The sequence below is a fragment of the Balaenoptera acutorostrata genome, chromosome 8, assembly GCF_949987535.1.
Source record: "Balaenoptera acutorostrata chromosome 8, mBalAcu1.1, whole genome shotgun sequence".
Lineage (NCBI taxonomy): Eukaryota > Metazoa > Chordata > Mammalia > Artiodactyla > Balaenopteridae > Balaenoptera > Balaenoptera acutorostrata.
The window spans coordinates 75,129,096-75,149,512 of NC_080071.1; the positions used below are offsets into that span (position 1 = coordinate 75,129,096).

At 54.6% G+C, this 20,417-nt stretch overlaps 1 protein-coding gene across 9 annotated transcripts in view; it reads right to left on the reverse strand.

The window, feature by feature from the left end:
* The window catches only part of TNS1 (tensin 1), a 207,413-nt gene that overhangs the window by 100,483 nt on the left and 86,513 nt on the right, over positions 1-20,417 (reverse strand). For 8 of the 9 annotated variants that reach the window (XM_028167912.2, XM_057551606.1, XM_028167910.2 and 5 more), the window contains 3 exons: positions 14,995-15,036; positions 1,934-1,975; positions 1,097-1,150 (listed from right to left, as the gene is read on the reverse strand). In XM_028167912.2, the coding sequence (XP_028023713.2) occupies positions 1,097-1,150; positions 1,934-1,975; positions 14,995-15,036 (138 nt within the window). Of the gene's footprint in view, positions 1-30; positions 156-1,096; positions 1,151-1,933; positions 1,976-14,994; positions 15,037-20,417 lie in introns of those variants that run through there. The other variant, XM_007187896.3, reaches the window with a different exon arrangement.

A 20,417-nucleotide genomic window follows, 5' to 3' on the forward strand; every position in this document is an offset into this window, starting at 1 on the left:
GTACTCCACGCCCATAGGACCCGTGCGTACCTTGAACAGAGCCTTGCCCATTAATTTGAGAGGCATGTTTCTGCTCTTCCTGGCGGGGCCCTGTGCGGCCCGGGGGACACCTCCACCTTGCCGGGCTGGCCTTGCGGGGCTGGCCCAGGGCAATGTGACAGAGGTGGTGGGCTCACCACAGAAGTGTGCTGCCTGCAGAAGCCCAGCACCTCCCTCCGAGGCCCTCCCCGCCATGGGTCAGGCAGCTGTCAGATGATAGGGCCTCATGCCATCAACAGCTCCCCCGTGCCAACCGCCAAAACCACTCCCTGTTCCTCTGCAGATCAGGGCAGGCGAGGATGGAGAGGCCAGCAGAGGGGCAAATTGTCAGAGAAGGGCAGGGAAAAAAGAGAAAGGTCCGACGTTGCCGGGCATCTGCCCCTGGGGTGGTGTGAGGACAAGCCCAGGCACGAGTTCGGCTCAAAGCAGGGTCCCAGGAGAGCCCCTCTTTCCTTCCCTGGGGTCCTTCCACTTAAGGAATTTGCCCATCGCCCTCCACCAAAACCACAGGGCAGGAGGAGCCCGTGAGACCAACCAGCCCATCTTCCAGCTCCCTCCCGAATCAATGGCATTTAGCCCATTTTCAAAGGCTTCTCCCTCCGTAGAAGCAGAGCCTGCAATTCCCCAGGGGCTGATGACCCTCCAAGAGCCCAGGAGTCCCTCTTCATCTCTGCCCCTAGTCCCTCTTGCTGCAGTGTTGCCCATTCCCCTGGCCGTTGCCCTGGTGACTGCTCACCACCCAGTGAGGCCTCGCACAGCAGCCTCTGCTCCCCTCCCTCCCCACCCTGCAGCACTGTCTGCCTCAGTGACGGGCAAACCAACTCTGGATCCAGCTGGGCTGGAGGCTGAAGCCAAGACTAAGGCCCAGTGTCTAAGTTGTGGGGCCTGCTCACCCTCCCAGCCCCTCTCCCCACTCCGGAATTGAGCTGAGCAATTCTACAGAGGAGGCTGCGAGGGACGCCCACCAAACAAGCAGATGTTAGGCATTGTCCGCCTCCCCCGTCCCCCGCGTCCCAGGGACTCGCGGCATCTTCCTCCTTCCCTTCCGAATACTTACATCTTCCTCAAGGCTTTTCCTCCGTATGTTTCCACCCCGGAAGGTTCCTTCTCCCTGGAGACAAAGAAAAGGCAATCAGAGAGGGGAGTCGAGGAAAGTCATCGAAAGGTATCAGGTCTTTCATCTGCTGGGTGTGGCAGTGGTGGGGGTGAGGGCTTGGCACAAGGGTCTGGGAAGGGGCTTGGCTGTTTGTGTAGCATTTCTTTGTCCACTAACAGCCCCTCAAAGCCAACCATACCCTGCCATTTGTGTCTCTCCTGGGGGAGATATTATTATTCCCATTTCTGCAGATGAGAAAACTGAGGCACAGACAGGCTCAGGACTTGCCACAGTCTCACAAATAGAACCTTGGAGGAGTTGGGAGGTGAACCCAAGTCCTCCATCTCTGAGCCCATCACTCCGTGCCGGCCATTGCCAGGAGACGTCTCTCAGCTGCCAGCCTCGGTTTCCCCACCACATGACCCACCCACTTCCTTTCCTTCCTCCTCCACGTAGCCTTGAGGAAATCGTCTGTCTCTCTGCTAAGTCAGAAAGACGTGTTTGGAAAGATCTGCCTGGCTTTCTCACATTCTACATATCTAACAAAGAAGCCCACATTTAACCACGGGCCTCTCCCTCCCCGGCTGCCTACCTCCCCAGCAATCCATTTCCGAATACACAAGGGGATGGTCCGATATCCAGCTTTCAATGCCACCCATGTCTCCATCCTTCCCCCAAGTTCCCCAAATCTACTCCAGAAGGGTGTCCTCAAACACATCTGTTCACTTTCCCCCCAATCTTCCTTATGCTTCCTCGGCCTCCCCAGGCGCTCACCCCACCCTACCTGCTGTCACTCACCGTGTCCACTACATTCTTTGGAGCAGTTTCAGTGTTGACGGGCTGTGGGCAGAGGGAGAAAACAGCATGAGGCCTCAGGGCAAACATCCCCAGGTTGGCTCTCTCCCTGGGGCTGGTGGCCATGATGGGCAGAAGGCCTCCTGAGATAGCACCGATGGTGCCAACCCAAGACTCAGACATAATGTGCTGACCCCAAGCTTGGGGGGCAGAGTCTGGAAAATGAAAGACAATCCTATTGGTCCTAGAACCATCCAGCTTGACAAACCTCACTAAGGCCCCTAACTCCGACAGTCACCGACCCCTCAAAAAGGAACAAGGAACGAGTAAGTGACTCTTGTTCCTACCTGCCAGGCATGTGTGCCTACACCAGCCGCTTCATTTATTCACAAGAACCCAGTGAGGTAAGTACTATTACTACCTTTGAGCCCCACTTTACAAATAAAGAGAAATTAGATGAGTGGACCAAAGCCATTGACTACTACTAAGGGGGACAAAAGGGTTGGAACCCCATCTTGGGTATCTACACTTCATGCTGTGTGAAACCACAGCAGCCCCGGATACCAAGCCTGCCAGAGTCTTCATGCTTCAGTGGGCTTTCAAGGGCCATCCCCACCTTTGGCCCTGCCCCCTTGCAGACCTCAATTTCCTTGCCCCAAAACTCTCTTCCATCCAGACCCCTTGCTATTCCCACATCCGGGCTTTTGTTTGCGGAGCAGCTTCTCCTCTTTTCTTACTAGCTCTCCTCTTCCATGAAGCCCTCCCTGAACACCCCAGCAAAGGGGTCTCTCTCTCCCACCTCAGAACTCCAGTAAGCCTTACTGTCTGAGCTACTTATCTGGTCCTCAGCGTGTGAATAATCTCATTGTGGGAATATGTCTAATTCCCCAACTCTTGTTTTATTTTTATTTGTGATTCTTATCCCACCACCTGCCTCCGAAACAGATTCAAAGCATTTTAAGGCAACTGAGTTGCCTTAGCCCTCGGGCCGGAGACTGTGCTGTATGTGTAGCGAGCCGTCAATAAACACCTGTGGACTGATCCTGTCCCTCATCCTGGTGCCATCCTTCCCTTGCGCAGACCAACTTCCTACTAAAGGCATCCTGAAACGTGGGCTCCTCGGACTCCCCCATAATGAGAGAGAAACTTCCCATTCCAGGGCCACCTCCTGACCACAGTCTCCAGGGCTCCATTTCCAACTCAGTGATGTGGTTAGAGGGGCCCTTGACTCACACAGATGGACATGGACATGAATGTCAAGGTCATGGAAACAAGCCTGTGCTGAGATGACTATGGACCAGGTTTAGACAGTGGGTCTCCGAATAGGAAACACCTGCCCCAACCCCATCTCGGGACCTGAGGGTGAGCTGCTCATGTCTGAAGACAGGGGAGTGGACAGAATGACCTCTGAAATTTTCTGGCATCTAGGAGGAGAACTGGGCCAAGATAGGGATGGAGGAAGGAAGTGGGCTGAGCTGAAGGCAGTAGTGCTCTTTCTAAAAACGCCCAGACTTTCCCCCTACTGCCCGGGAGACAAGAGACTGAGGCCAAAACTTCTTTCCAGGTGGATGAAACCCCCTGTGTAGTTCAGGGTCAAGGCAGCTTGGGAGGGTTGAGAGAAGACGGAGTCCAGGAACGGAGCAGGAGCTGGGGAGTCGTATCAGCCAGCGCCTCCCAGCCCCCTAGGTGGGCCCACCTGGAGTCTGAGGATGGCTCTGCAAGGGAAGTCAAGATGCCACATTCTGTCCCCACCTAGCCCAGCCCTACTCGTCACCCAGCCAGCCCCCAGAACCCCATTCCTGAGCCATAGGCCACCGGGCAGGAGGCAAATGAGCCCACAGGAAATCCCCCGGGATCCCTTCCCCAGACTGAGCTCTAGGAGCTGCCTGACAATCAGGACCAGGGTCTCCCCTCAGCCTCCATCCACCACCCGGCCCCACCCCGGGGAGTCCTCGGCAGCAGTGCCAGCCTGCCCCAGCCCTCTGAGCCTCCACCCATCTCTTCTGGTCCAGGGCTCTGTAATGCTCACGTGGAGACCATGGGCTGGGCAGAACGGGCCAACTGCCCCCGCTCTGAGCTGCTCTGGCTTCCTGTGGGGAGGAGAAGGCCTGGAGGGCAGATCACAGGGACCTTCTGCGTGCAGAGTCTACACAACAGGACTGACTCTGAACCCAGACCTCCCAGTTCCAAAGCCCTCACTCTTCACAGTCTATATACTCAGCCTCCCTGACTGCGGGGTGGGGGGGGTGGTCAGAAAGTTCAGAACTGGGGTGGGATGGAGCAACGGGAGACAGAGTACCTGCCCCAGGCCCATTACAGGCCCTGAAGAGCCCCTCGTCCTGCTCTGGGGACAGCCTCCCAAGAGACCCCGACGGGGCAGAGGGAGAGCCGGGGGTCTCAAACTTTAGTGCGCCTCCCAATCACCTGGAGGGCTGCTGATGGACACACGGGTGGCTGGGCCCTCCCCAGAGGGTCGGATCCAGTAGCCCTAGAGAGGGACTCAAGAATGTGCATTTCTAACAGGTTTCCAGGTCTGGAGATGACACTTTGAAAACCACTGGTCTAGTCTGACAGCATTGACAGCAGACAGCTGGGCCACGTCCTGACTCTCTCTGCTACTAACTCTGTGACCTCAAGCAGGTCACTCTGTCCTTGCTGTTCTTCAGCAGGAAGGCATGGTCCTCTTTTGTGAGAAGGAAATGAGATGAAGCACAGAAAGCACTTAGAACGGGGCCTGGCACTTAGGAAGCTCTCAGTAAATGTGAGCTGTTATTTATCAGCTGTGACTGCACAGGTCCAAGGCCAGGCCCTCTCCCAGCCCACCCTGCCCCACCTTGCCCCACCTTGACCCTCCTGCCCCGTCCCTCCTGGGTCTGACACAGTGCAGACCAGGGAGTCAACATTAGAAACCACAGGCCTCAGCAGGGCAAGAGAAACTTCTCTCCCTGCCAGGAATCATCTGAGCACCAGCCTCTCTGCTCCCATCCCTTCCCCACACCAGCTGGAGGCCAGCCACAGGGCCAGCCATCAGACGCCTGCCTTCAACCCTGCCTTCAACGTACTGGTGGAGAGGCCTTCTGAGGAGCTAAAAATTTCCAAAAACCCCTTCCAACCCCAACACCCAGTGTTTTCCTGCAGTGTTTGCAAACACAGCCCAGCAGGCATGCTGTGCTCCCCACCCCTCCCTTCCACCCCAGTCCTCCTGGGACTGAAGTCCTGCTTCTCTGCTTTCCATGCACTGCCAGCTCTGGGGCTACTGGGAATGAAAAAGGCGAGGGAACTCATCATGGGGCGGGGTGGGGGTGGGTGTTCTCCCCTGAGGCTGCCCCTGCCCTAGGCCCTGCAGGGAAGCTTGGGTATACTAGGGAAAGCTCCCAGGCCATCAGGGCTGTGGTCTCCCGAGGCCACAGCCCCAGAGTTCCAGTGGCTGGCAGAGACCCACTAAGCCTCGGCTGTCACCCTACCGTTAGCACGGAAACATACACACACACACCATCTTTGCACACCACTCCTCAGACACCATCTCCTCCCACCCCATTTCACAGATGGGGAAACTGAGGTACAGAGAGGTGCGGGTATGACTCGCCCAGCTTCTCACAGTGAGGTGCGTGGCAGGACTCGGGTGGGCACCCAGGTTTTATAAAGCCCATCACTGAGCTCACCCACTGCCCCTCACCCCGATCCCCAGCCAGCCTGCAGGTAGGGTTAGCCCTTGGCTCTTGGTTGGCGGACTCTGCTCTTCCTTCTTCCTCAGACTCAGCTGTAGAAGGATGAAGCAGACAGAACCCCGACAAGGATGGCATCTCCCCACCTGGCCCCTCCCCCTGCCCAATCCCAAGACGAACCCAGGCTTTCCAAAGCTGAGGGTAGCCAAACCACTGCCCCACCAGGGGTCTTCCAGAATGCTTCTTGCTCCCAAGCAGGACAACTCGAACCCAGCTCAGGGGCAGGTGGCAGAGTTTAGACCTGGTGCCACCTGACGGCCAAGTCTTGCTATCTGTGGATCACTCTGCTCCGGGGCCTCAAACCCGGGAGTCTGGAGCAAGGGAAGGACTAGAGTGAGGCCCTTAGGGCAGAACATTTAAGGAGGCATTTAGTCTCAGGATGCACAACCCTGAGAGCAATACCTTCTCCAATTTTGCACCCCAGGTGCCTCACTTGCCTTACCTCTTCCTGGCCCTGGTCTGGAGGTGCATTTTCATAACGTTACTGCAGTAACAACAATTACTCAGCAGGTACTATTGATGCCTTGGGCTTAACATTGGGCTCTTTGCTTTCACGATCATCATTCCTCATAACCAATGCTCACAAGGCAAGCATTATCCCATTTTACAGGTGAGGAAACTGAGGGCCCGAGAGATTAAATAACCTGGCCAAGGTCACACAGCCTGTAGATAAGGACAGCTGGTATTTGAATGCTGCTCCTTACATCCCCCTCATGCTCTGTCTCTTCTCCCTGGCCATAATCTTCATTCAGTTCCTCTTACTCCTAATCAACTGCCCTCCTGTTGGGAACAAGCTTTCTGCAGCTTAAAGACTAATTGTCTCAGGTCTTCAGGAGGAAAAGGCTTCTTCAATGCACTTCCAGAGGAAGAGGAGGAAATGGGCTGCAATAGGAGAGACTGGGACCAGACATCAGAGAGAACTTCCTGAATGTGAGGGGCTGTGAACCACAGTGTGGATAAGGGAAGCTGCACATCCTTTCCTCAAGTTTTTGGGGTTTTTTTTCCAAAAAAAGACATGCATGCCCTCTCCATGCGTTTACCCACCCCCAACGGTGTGGGCCTGAGGAGGGGCCGGTCTGCAGAGGCTGCGGTGGCTGGGATGACTGCCTGGAGGTTCACGCAGTAGGACATTTCGGTGGCCTGCAGGGAGGGTGAGCTGGGAAAAAATGTATCTGTGGGCTGCTGTTTTGGAGGAAGGAAAAGGCAGAGGGCCATAGCGGGTGGGGGGAGGTGCCCAAGCCCTGGACTGGGGGGAGGGGGGCCGGCGCAGAACGCGGACTCAGCCTCCAGAGGAACATTCCGTCCAGAAATTCCTCACACCCTCCCCCCTTCCACCCCTCCAGCTCTCTCCACTCTTGCCCCCTGGGAGGCCTGGAATCCGGGCAGTTTTTCAGGACAAAAAAGACCCCATGACATCACATCTACTGCCACTGGACAGACAGACTGGGAGGTCAGGGCCAGCGCTGACTGCCTGTCAGGAGAGGAAGGGAGCTGGCAAAGGAGTGGGGGGCGGGCTAGGATGTCCTCAGCCCCAGGACCCAGAGCACGATATTCTAGGCTCACTCGTTCTCAAAATAGAACCCTAAGCAGATGAAGAGAGGGAACTGAAAGCCAAAGGGAAGGGCAGGGAAGCACCATTAACGGGGCACTTAGAGGGGGTGTGGCTGGGAGGGCACATAGCAGACCCCACAGCCAGTCGGGGGACCAGCACCTTGGTAACAACAAAAACACACAGCAGCGGCAGCAGAGAAGCACTCTGAATGAGGAAAAACTGAGTTTCCGGGGAGGCTGGCGAGCTCCACGTGAGCACAGGTCAGCCCCTCACCCCGTGTTATTTCCCAGCATCCCCGGAAGGGAGAGCTTCACCACGGAGCGCAAGGGGCTGGAGAGAGGGCGCCGGCAGCCCAGGTCCCATGAGTGTTTGGGGGAAGTCGCTCCAGGGGCCACATCCTCTCCCAGGCAGGCAGAGGCCACCAGAGTAAAAGAACAGGCTGAGTGTGATTAAATGGAACATGACGCCTGATTTTCCCTGCACCCCCAGGGAGGGGATTGGGCAAGCCCACTCCTGTCCTCAGGGCCCCCCACAATTCACCCCGAGGGACCCAGCACCCGACTCCAGGTTGCTGAGGCTAGGCAGCTGCGGACTCCCCCGCCCCACCCTGTCCTGCTGGAATATTTCTCACACCCTCTGGCCACGCTCCCCTCCCCAGGATACTGTTCTCCCCCTCTCAGCCGGGGGCTCTCTGTGCCTCCCCAGGCCCTTCCTCCATGCGCCCCTGACGGCCCTTGCACAAATCCTCCGCCCCATGCTGAGCACCTGCCCCAGCCTCGTGTCTGGTCTACCCAGCCCTCTTCCTGGCAGCTCCCTCTCCACCGAGCCACACCCCACCGCTGGCAGCAGACTCCCACTCTCAAAGCGTGCTTTGGGTCACTTCCCCACTCAAGGACCCACAATGGCCCTTAGTGCTTGGCTCATCAAGTTCAAGTTCCCCAACCTGGCTTCTGGATTCCTCCCTTATCTGGCCGCCTCTTCCTCCTCTTCCTCTGGTAGACTCCACTGCCTTCCCCCCTCCCTTATCTGCAGACTCTGCTCCCATCTCATCACTCCCCACCACCATGCCACACTACTCTCGCCTCCATTCCCACACCCAGGCTCTTCCCACAGGCACCCCAGCCAGGCCCACCAAGGTGAGACAAGATTGCCTGGCCCCTCATCCCCCCAGCGAGGACACTGGATTTGCTCCGGCCTCCATCAGGCTTGGTCATTTGCACCAAGGCCCTACCCCTTCTCTGTTCCAGCCCTGCCACCTTCTGGAAGGCACTCTCTCCTTCCCTCCTCTCTTCCATTTGCTCAAATCTTAACCTGGACTTGGAACAGCAGGCAGACTTCCTCAACCAGCGCAGCACAGATGGACTGCAGCCCCCCCTGGGCCCCAAAGCCACCTCCAGTTAGAACCCCCGAGGAGGGCACTAATTCATTTCCACTGTAGAGTTCTCTCTCTCTCTCCCACACTGAACAGGGTCCCTGGAGGGCAGGGCCCTTCACCCAACTGGGGCCTCTCCCAGTGGGGGTCAAAGGGGAGGTGGTAAGCACATTCATAAGTGCCTTGACCTCTGGGGACCATGTGCCTTCACAGCCCAGCTTAAGGGCGGGACCTCAGTGGGCCCTGAGGACTTCTACCTAAGCTCCCCCCCAGGGAGGGAAACTCCCATCTGCACCCTAATAGGCGTCAGTGAGTATGTGTTCCAGTGACAGCAACTCCCTAAGACAGCCCCAATGGGCCTTTTTAGGTGTTAGAAAGCTCTTCTTTACACCCAAGTCTCCCCCTCTTTATGAGACCCTCCATCTACGAGGTTCTACTTTGGAGAGCAACAGAAAGGAAGCCAGCTTGTCCTTCAAGACGTTCTCTCTCCCATTCTGCACCTGCCCGTATTCTCCCTCTCCAGACTAAGCAGTCTAGGTAGTGCTCAAACTGGATTTCCAACCTCCCTCATCACTCTTGGAATCAAGACTCTCTCGGGCTCATTTCTCCTGGCATTGTTCCATTTTCCAGAATCTCCCAAAGATGGCCACCCATGGCCCCCTCAGTGCCCTCGGATGAAATGCATCAGGGCTGGGAGTTCGAATGAACTAAAGCAACTTTTGGCCACTCTCCCTGATGGAGAGCAAGACGGCAGCGCCAGGCTGCGGGGCTCCACGTGCTTCTCTGGTCCCTTCTCTTCTTCCATGAGGCAGCGTGATGCCTCCTCGCCCCAGGGGCACCTTGAGAAAGTCATGTGAAAATCTCAGGACCACCACCTCACAACCATTAGGATGGCTACTATCAAAAAAAAAAAAGAAAGAAAGAAATAAAAGGAGAGAAGACAAGACAAGAGAAAAGAAGAGAGTTTTGGCAAAGATGTGGAGAAATTAGAACCTCTGTGTGCTACTGGTGGGAATATAAGATGGTACAGCCGCTGTGGGAAACAGTACGGTGGTTCCTCCAAAAAAATCAAAAACAGAATTACTATATAATCCAGCAATTCAACTTTTGAGTATATTCCCAAAGTAACTGAAAGCAGGGACTCAAAGAGATATTTACACACCCATGCTCATGGCAGCATCATTCACAGTAACTAAAACATGGAAATAACCCAGGTGTCCATCGACAGATGAATGAATCAGTAAAATGTGGTATATACACACATTGGAATATTATTCGGCCTTAAAAAGGAAGGACAGGGCTTCCCTGGTGGCGCAGTGGTTGAGAATCTGCCTGCCAATGCAGGGGACACGGGTTCGAGCCCTGGTCTGGGTGGATCCCACATGCCGCGGAGCAACTAGGCCCGTGAGCCACAACTACTGAACCTGCGCGTCTGGAGCTTGTGCTCCGCAACAAGAGAGGCCGCGACAGTGAGAGGCCCGTGCACCGCGATGAAGAGTGGCCCCGGCTCACCGCAACTAGAGAAACCCCTCGCACAGAAACGAAGACCCAACACAGCCAAAAATAAATTAATTAATTAACAAAAAAAAAAGGAAGGACATTCTGACACATGCTACAACATGGATGAACCTTGAGGACATTATGCTAGGTGTAATAAGACAGTCACAAAAGGACAAATATTGTATGAATCCACTTACATGAGGTACTTGAGTAGTCAGATTCAGAGAGACAGAAAGTAGAATGGTGGTTGGCAGGGACTGGGGAGTTATTATTTAATGGGTGCAGAGTTTTTTGTTTTATAAGATAAAAAGCCTTCTGGAGGTGGATGGTGGTGATTGTTGTGCAATGAAATGGATATATTTAATCCACTGACTGTGCACTCAAAAATGGTTAAGATGGCAATTTTTATGTTATGTGTATTTTACCATAATTTTTGAAATGAATTAGAGCCAAAAAAAAATCCCAGGGCCTCAGTTTCCTCCCCTGGGAAAGAGCAGGATTTGACTAGATGGACTCCAGTCCTCTCACTCCTATGGCTCCGTGCCTACTGCATCTCCACCTGCCTTCCAGAAGCCCTGGCACTCAGCAGAAAAGAACCTTGCAGCCCCAGCATGAGAACAGTCCTGGCACAAGGCAGGCGTTCAGGAGATGATACTGGATGGATGGCAGATAGATGGATGGATAGACCTGCCCCTAAATCCCAGGCCTGCTGGCAAATGGAGAAGCCAGCTCATGGCTGGCACTGTTTAGAAGAAGAAACCCAGGAGAAGCCCACTTGGCAATATCAGTTATTTACATCAGCAGCAAGTACTGAGGGTATCGGGGAAAAAGCAGGCCCAGGAATCCATAACCCCAGTCCTGACCCCAGCCCTTGCCACTGCTGCATGACTATGAATCAGTCACCTGGCCTTTCTGAGCCCCACTTTGCTCTTCTCCCCAGGAAGGGCTCACACCTGTCCAGACCTTCACACAAGTCACTGTGGGCTCGGGGTGGCCCGGTGTCAGGGTAAGGGTTCTGAAAACCGCAGCTGCTGTGCAAGCCAGTCATGTTTGTCATTATTATGGTTACGAGTGTGGACCATACTGAGTCGAAATCCCAGTGCCCCCTTCAAATAGCTCTGTGGCCTTAGGCCTCAAGTGTGTTCCTCATCTGAGACATTGGGATAATCACAGCACCTTCCTCACTGCATCACTGTGAAGGATAAATGAGTTTATTTTCGTACAACTTTCACAACAAAGGTCTGCAAAGAAAGTTCCATATAAGGATTAACTTTTCGCTATTGCTCTGATTACTATTATAGGTGAAACCAACCTGGCATTCCCATTCCCCATCCACCTCCCCCACCGCAGACTCTCCACCCCACCTGCGACTCAATGGGTTTTGTTCCACAGGACATTTCAAGCATCTGCCACGGGGCTGGCCTGCGGAGGAGAAGCAGTGCCCACACGGCTCTCCCCCCACCCCAGGTCTCCTGGGTGCCAGGCCATACGTGCAGAAGGGCTCATATCTGGCCCACCTGGGTGGCCACTCCACTTGGCCATCACCCTTGGGAAATTTCTTTTGACTCTTACTTTTCAGAAGTTGAGAAAACCTGCTTCAGCACTTTCCAAGGATCAGAAGCGCCCACGGCAAACACACCCTCACCCCTCTCCATCCTGCCCCCGCCGGTGGAACCCACAGGAGGGAGGTGACCCTAGAAGCCTTCTACCCAAGGCCTTGGGCAACATCTGTTGAGTAAGACGAAAACATGGGTTGAAGATTAAGCCACTCTGCCCTGGCTGGCCTGGCACGGGCTGGAAAATGTGTTTGGCTGGCAGGGCACAGAGGCTGGCAGAAATCCTGGGCCCAGGGATGAGTGGTCCCAATCCCAGGGGGGTAGGACTGAAGTAAGATGGGTGAGAAGGCCAGAGGGAGAGCTGGGGGCATGGAGAAAACTTGACAAACACACAGACACACAGTGTGAAGCAAGAGGGAAGGGGCGGGGAGGCCAGAGACCAGCCCTACAGAGGCTGAAGGCAGGCAGCAAAGGGAAAAGGAAGGAAAAATAAAACCCGCCCTTTCCTCCCTCTTGTGAACCTGCTCAAAGCACTCGCCTGCCTGCCGTGAGGAAACAGGTGCTGAGTGCTCTCTGGGGGAAGCCAAACTTTCTCCCGGCTTCCCCTGGGCCACTTTCCCTCCCCGGGGACAGCAGCAGAGTTTCCAGCTAGAGGCTGGCCCCTCTAATAGGCCCCCACGGCCCACCAGTAAGGGATAGAGGACAGCTGTCCTATTTATTGAGCACCTAATCTGTGCAGGGCATCTGGCTGAATGCCTTTCTTCCAGCCACTCAGTAAACATGCATTGAGCACCTACTGTGTGCCAGACAGTGGGGATACAGCAATGAACACAAAGGACAGAAATCCCTTGTCATCATAGAGTTCACATGCTAAACATGGGGGGAGTCTTTTAAACGAGATAAGCAAGTAAGATGGTGACACATGCTGAGGGGCAAAGAAAGCAGGGAAGGGAGGGAGGGTTGCTGGGGGAAGGGAAATCTGACACTTGAGTAAAGACCTCAAGGAGGGAAAGAGCCTGGCAAGTATCTGCAGGAAAAGCTTTGCAAGTGCAAAGGCCCTGAGGCAGCATCTTCCTGGTATGTTCAAGGACCAGCAAGAAGGCCAGGTAGTTGCAGCAGAGTGAGTGAACGAGGGAGTTTCTGAAGACGAGGTTAGAGAGGAAATCTGTCTATCGTGCAGGGTTGTGTAGACTCATGGAAGAACCTGGGCCTTTACTCCAAGTGGTGGGCAGCCACTGGAGGATTCTGAATACAGATTAATTCAGTGAGTTAATTTGCTCCTTTCATTTTCCTCACAGCCTTATAAGGTAGGTACTATTACTAAGTCCCAACCCGCAGAGGGGAAACTGAGGTCCAGAGAGGTTAAGCAATGTGTCCAAGGCCACAGACCCAGGGCCTGGGGAGCCGGGATCCAGAGGGAGGCAGTGGAACTCCCTCGCTCTTTGACCACTGCTGGGGGAGGGGGGAGGGGGCAGGTCCTGACTCAGATGGGGAAACCTCTGGTGTCACAAGCACTCCACCACCAGATGGCTGATCCAACCTCCGCGAAGATCAGAGCCCCCCCTGCCCAGACGGGGCACACCACAGAGACGGGAAGCTTCCACAGCCTGGCTCAGGCAGGAGTCCCTTCTGGTATCTGACTGCAATCCCTCCAGCCAGAATGCCAACCTATTCCCTTCTGTTCCAACCCCTGACCCTTCCTCGCGTAAACAAAGCTCACAAGACTCCCAGAGGTCAGGCATCTGGCTTCTGCCTGGAGAGCCCTAAACCCCAGAGACCCCCAGCCACACTAGACCAGCCAAGGACGTTCTGTTCTCAGCAGCGAAGTGGAAGTTGGGTTGAAATGATGAGACGTAGGCTCACCCCTCCCCACCTGCCCTCCACGGTGTCCCTCCACAGTCCCAGAGGGATTTCTCCCTGGCAGCCCCAAACCAGGCCTGCGCTCTGGCCTCATCCCCACAGCACCCCACTCCCACCCCCTGCTGTTGTCAGATGACCGTCAACTGAGCTCTGCGCGAATAATACTCCACATCTGGAGCCACACAGCCACGCAGTGCCGAGGCCCAGAAGGGTTTGAGCCCAGTGAGATTAGGAAAGAGGGGCCGATGCAAGGAAGGGAAAGAGCTAAGCAGAGCCTGGGCCGGGAGGGCAGAGAGCAGGGACACTGCTGTGGGTCCAAAGACAGCTAAGAGTCACAAGCACTCTGGCATACTTTTTTTTTGCATACTTTATTTCATTCCACCGATGACCCTGAATGGGGGGCGGGGGAGGGATATGTATCAGGACAGAGAAAGCCTTCGGAGCATCCAGTGCAATCCCTCTCTTTGACGGAGAGGGAAACTGAGGCCCAGAAAGAGGGCAGGGACTGGCACATTGTCATACGGCAAACGGGTGTTAGAGGAGAAAAGGCCAGGAGACCTGAGTGAGATCCCAGTATCCAAGCTGAGCAAGTCACCGCACGGGTGTGCAGATACCTCCTGGCACCCTTGCCGCCTCCCCCAGACTCCCCCCCACATCAGTGTCACCATAGGCACCTCCACACCAGCCAGTCGGATGGTGCCCACAGGGGCCCTCCGTGACGCACCCCGCGCGCAAACGCACACACAGGCACCTGCACGCAGGCAGGCGCTTCCCTCTCCAGGCTCCAGGGCCCCGCCTGCCTCCTGGGCTGGGCTGGGGAGCAAGAGGGACCTCTGAAAGGAAAGAAGGCAGAGAGACGGCAGGGAGGGAAAAATTCCAAATCAGCCCAGCTGGGATCAGTCTGGAGCAGGCCTCTCTCCACAGCCCACAACTCACAGGAGTCCTGCCCCATCCATGCTTTTCTGGAAACCTGATTGGGGGAGAGAGGGAGGAGCGGGGGACGCGGAGAGAAGGCAGAAAAGCAGAGTCAGCGAAGGAGACTGGAGGTGGAACAGGCCACCTGAACATGAGCAACTGCCCAGGTGTCTGGACTCTTGTGGGTCATGCCATCCTTCCCCCTGCCTCCAGCCAAAGGGTACCTGACCAGGGACCAGGCGGGTGGAAGGAGATGCCATTCCCTGGTTCTGTAAGCCCCAGGACAACAGGCACCTGGCCAGGCCTAGAGACAGGCGAGATGTCCTTTTATGGGTTTTTCCAAGGACTTAAGTCTCAAGATTGAAATAGGAGGCCCCGCATCTCATGAAGTCATGAAAGGACCTCATGACTCATTTCCTCCCAGTCCAGCATCGGCCTCGGGACATGGCCCCTTCCTCGTCATTACCTGATGGCCCAGCACCCATGGGGGCTACCAGTATGCTTGGGTCTCAAGCAAGCTGCAGCGGGAGCTGAGGAAAGAGGGGAGGCAGGGCTGGCAGGACAGGGCATGGGCTTTCACTCACCACCAGTTCATGGCTGGATGGCGGAACGCAGGGGGCAGCCACCTGTGGGAGGAACAGAGAAAGGGCAAGGTTAGCATCTTTCATCCCCAGAGAAAACCAGGGCCTCCTGAGATCATTCCGCTCCCCGCCACCCTGTGCTGGACACCCCTTCCTTCAGTTCACAAACACTGACACTCTCCAGCGGGGAGACTGTGTAGCAACACGGAAAGCTGCTTAGGCGATAACACTCAGGGGGTGGGGGGGAGCAGCAGAAGGCAAAAGTGAAATGGAAGTCACATATTTTAAACTCCGTAAAAAAATATGCAGAAAAACTGGAGGTCAAAGCACCTGGGTTAAGGCAATAAGAATAAATATTTTTTTTTCTTTGCTATATGTTCTAAATTTTCTACAATATGGTAAGATTTAATTTTTTCAAAAATTAAAGACCTCTAGAAAAGGAAGAGTCACCTCCTCCATTCTCCCAAATGCCAAGGTACCTCACCCAAAGGTCACAGCTGCAGACAGCTGGCAAAGTTTCCCAGATCGTGCAGGGAAACAGGCTGGGGAAGGGCCTGTCGACTCTTCCGAAGGCAGCCACAGCGCTAACAGAGGTGGAAGGCCTTGAAGAGTGCAAGCACCCTCCGCGGGTGAGCTAAGACTGTCATCATCCTCGTCTTCTTCTCTAATGGGGGACGGGGGTGACCATGTGGCCTCAAGACAGAGGGAGAGGGCAGGGAGGGGGCTGGACAACACTCCCTGAGATAACACTCCCTCCCCAGGGGCCGGGCAGCCAAACCACTACCCTGACAATTAGCAGGGGCCTTTATCAGAGACTCAATGTGTTCCTTTCTTCTAGCTGGGACACATTTTTCTTGGAGCTCATACCTCAACCTTGGCTCTAATTCCTGACCCAAACACCAGGCAGGGGGCCCACAGAGGGGACGGCGGGGGAAGCTCTCCCCCCACAACCCCCCGCTCCGGGCATGAGGGTGTCTGGACATAAGCCGTGGATCGTCAAAGAGTGGGGGGCTGCCTCCTCAAACAGTGGGCAACCCGGGCCCCCACCCCAGCCGACAGCCCGGGCTACAGCTGGCTGTTCATAGAAGCCTCACCCTCAGCTGGGCCCTTCCTTCACCTGACGTGTTCTAGCATCTGACCAGCCCCAGGGATCTCCCGGCTTGACATACCCGCCTAGGAGGGAACCATACCTGTGGGACGGTGTGTCCCGGGCTCTGGAAGGGGTGGAGAGGCTGGGAGTTGGCATCCCTGGGTTCTTGACCCGGCCACACTGCAGGCTCCCTGCCCACCTCATTCTCCAGCAAAGAAGCCTGAGCTGAACCTCAGTACCTATCACCCTGTACTCAGCATTACTCTAGGACTTGGGAGAATCATATATGAAGCCAAAAAAAAAAAAAAAAAAAAAAGGAAGGAACAATATCTAACACATATAATGCATATTGAATGTGCACAGGTATCATTATCAATGCCTTACCCATGTTAACTCATGTAATCCTTTCAACAACCCAATAAGGTAGGTACTATTATACCTCCGTTTGAGGTGCAGGGGGCACAGAGAAGTCAAACAACTTGTCCTAGGTCACACAGCTGATCAGTGGCCAAGGGTGGGGTGGAGGATGCCAGAAGAACAGGCCAGAAGGGCAGGAAAGTCCGGAGGTGGCTGCAGGCTTCAGGGCACCCTGCCCACCCGACAAGGTCTCAGCCACGGGGACACTGCTATCCCCTAGGCACCTTGAGGGCAGGAGTCCCGCATCCAGCAGTGGCCTCCTGTCTCCTCCTGCCCCCAGCCCCAAATCCCACTCTGAGGCTTGTAGGTTTCAACCTCATGGGGCCAGGCTCCCAGCGTCTCCTGTCCCCACTCCTCCTATCACCCATGGGCCCTCAAGCCGGGGTGGGAGCGGGTCAATCCACAGAGCAGCGTGCCCTGATCTGCTCCTTTCCTTGGAGCTAGAGCTGGGATGAGGCTGGGAACCTAAATGTGGGATCAGCTGCAAGAGGAGGGCATGCTGCCGGCTACTGCCACGGCCTCCCAGCCACAGGCCAGCCACGGGCCAGCCATGTCCACCGCCACCGTCTCCACCTGCAATCCACGAGAGTGGGTGTCTAGTCTCCATTCGGGACTGGGGCTTGGGGAAGTGAGAGAGGGCGTTAACGGACACATTTTGAGGCAAGGGCAGGATGGACAGGTGTCCTCTGAGACAAGAGGGAGAGCTGCTCCCCCAGCACCACCCCAAGGCAGTGGAAAAAATGGGACCTGACCCCAGGTCCCTTCCCTGTCCCCCCCGAGGACTGAGATCTGAGGGGCAGCTGAGGACCCTCAGTCCGAGGGCCTGATGCCTGGGTGCCCCCTCATGGCCTGCTGCCCCCCAGTGGCCTCCTCCACCCACCGTCCACAGCTGTGCATTCCAGGCCAGCCAGCCAGCCAGCCCACTAACTTTGTTGTGTGTTTCAGTGTTTCTTGTCTCTCTCTATTTTTTTTTTTTTTTAAGCAGAGAAATGTTTCCTTAAAAGGCTCTCTCCTTCCCTCCGGCACCCTGGCCCCTGGCCACCCTCTCAGGAGCCTGGAATGTGCCAGGCAGAGCCAGGGCCCCCTGCCACTCTGGCCCGTGCCCTGTGGCCAGCAGTGACCACTCCCACTGGCCCCTGGGGACCCCAGCTAGGAAGCCTCCCTCTGCAGAGGGGGCAGACGCTGGGATGCCCACCATTTGCCTCCCCAGGGCTGGCAGCATAGGATTTCAGGGCTTGGGCCCAGGAAGTCGGCCTCAGGTAAGCCTCCTCCCCAGGTCTCCCTCCACTACGCATCTGCACACAGTGGGTGCTGGTGGGCCTGAGGCTCAGCCTTTCGATTCTTAAAACTATAACGACAATAAAAGTAGCAGCAGCAGCAAATACTTCCATCGCACTTGCTACACGCCAGGCCCTGAGCTTTGTACTTTGCGTAAATTAACTCACTCCATTCTCACAACCACCCTGAGCATCAGTTTTGTGGATGAGGAGACCAAGGCACAGAGATTAATCAACTGTCCAGCAGAGAAGGCAGGATGCAAACCCAGCAGTCTGGCTCCAGACAGAGACATGCTCCTGCCCTCTCTGCTGTGTCGACTCTCCTGTAAACACGAATTTCCACAGAGCCATACACAACGAGAGTGGTAACAGGAAGCTTATGGGATGTGCCTATGTGTCTGTTAGTGTCCTAAGCCCTTTCCCAGGACTCATTTGATCCTAATAGAAAATGTACGGGTTGGGACTTCCCTGGTGGTCCAGTGGTTAAGACTCCACACTCCCAATGCAGGGGGCCCAGGTTCGATCCCTGGTGAGGGAACTAGATCCCACATGCTGCAACTAAGAGTCCGCATGCCGCAACTAAAAGATCCCGCATGCGGCAACGAAGATCCCACGTGCTGCAACTAAGACCCGGCGCAGCCAAATAAATAAATATATATTTTTTTAAATGTATGGGTTATACATTTGGGTTATTATCTCCATTTCACAGATGAAGAAACGAAGGCACAGAAAGGGTAACAACTTGCCCAAGGCCACTGCAGCAGAACAGTGCGGCTCCGCAATTAGAGAGCCGGGGATGCCGGGATGTGAGTGTTACCAGGCCCGATCGAGGCCAATGCCTGGCGTTCATCAGCCCCACACTACTAATATTTTCTGAATTTCAAAGGTCCCCAGGCACAGTGCGAACAACAGGGCACAGCCTCGGAGACTCCCCCAGGACAGGAGGGTCTAAAGCACCAGTCAGCAGGCAGCCCAAGCAAAGAGCTCTCTGCACAACCTGGCCCCTGCCCTTCTCCCCACCATCATTCTGTGCCCATCCCCCTTGTCCAGGACCCAAAGCCACACGCAAGGGGTAGGCTCCTCTCAGTCCTTGGGACACACCTGGCTCTGTTCTTCCTCAGGGGCTCTGTTTATACTGTTCCCTCTGCCCGGATGTTCTTAGCCCAGCTGTCTGCATAGCTGGGTCCTTCCTCTCCTTCTGGCTTTGGCTTAAATGCCACCACCCCAGAGAGAGGCCCTCTCTGACTCCCTTAAGTTACACACACACACACACAGATTACACAGAGGTATTCTCTCTCCTGAACTCCTATGTCTTCCTTCACAGACCTAATTACAATTTGTAATAATAGATGTGTTTATTTTCTTGTCTATAATCTGTTTCCCCCTCTAGAAATCAAATGCCATGAGGGAAGGGAGCATGTCTTGTTCATCACGCTGGTCCCAGCACACAGTAGGTACACACAAAAGATTTGTGGAAAGGTGAAAGAGACTCAAGGTCTGAGGAAAGGAAGCACCTGTCACCACCAGTGGTAAAATCACTGCCATTTGTTAAGCACCTACTATGAGCAGGGGAGTTAATCCTACCATATGCCTATGTCTCTGAGACCCTCCAGTACTGCAGAGTCAGTAATATTGCTCCTATTTTACAGATGAAGAAATGGAGGCTCGAAGAGATCATAACACTTATCCAGGGTCAATCAGCTGGCAAGGGGAGAGCTGTAGGTAAAAACCCAACCCGCCTCCCACTGCCCCCATCACCTCACTACCTGATGAGCGGCAGGACCTGGTCCCCAACTGGGTGACACTCCCATCCTCAAGTCTCAGGATTGGTTACATGAAATCCCAGCCCTCCAGAGAGGCTTCCCACACCCACATCCACCTGGCCCCCAGGGCTGGAGGACAGCCTTGGTCTCAGCCAAAACTAGAACCACTTGAGCCTCTGAATCGAGCATTTCATATAATCCTGAGCAGAAAAGGGTTTTTCCCCCTATGTCTTGCTAGTCCCTTTTTTTTAATGCACATAAAAATAAAATGCACATAACATAAAATTTACCATTTTAACCATTTCTAAGTGTAACTCAGTGGCACTGAGTACTCTAACAATACTGTATAATCATCTCCACTATCCATTTCCAGAACATTTTCATTATCCCAAACAGAAACCCGACACCCATTAAACAATAATTCCCCAATCTCCACCTAATAACCTCTAATCTACTTTCTGTCTCTATGAATATGCCTATTCTAGGTATCTCATACAAGAGGAATCATACAATATTTGCCTTTTTGTCTCTGGCTTTTTTCGCTAAATGTTATGAGCTGAATTGTATACCCCAAAATTCTTGTGTTGAAGTCCTAACCCCCAATACCTCAGAATACGACTGAATACAACACTTGGGTTGTTTCCAGAGAAGTTCTTGCTGACACCTGCTACACGTCCCTGTCCCAACAACTACAGGCACCCACCTCAAATGACACCAGAAGTACATGGAAAGGAAGGAAACTGGGGTTTGCAGAGCACCCACTCTTGGCCTATAAAGAGGTAACTAAGTTACAATGAGGCCATTAAGGTGGGCCCTAATCCAATATGACTGGTGTCCTTACAAAAAGAGATCAGGACCCACAGAGAGTCACTAGGGGTA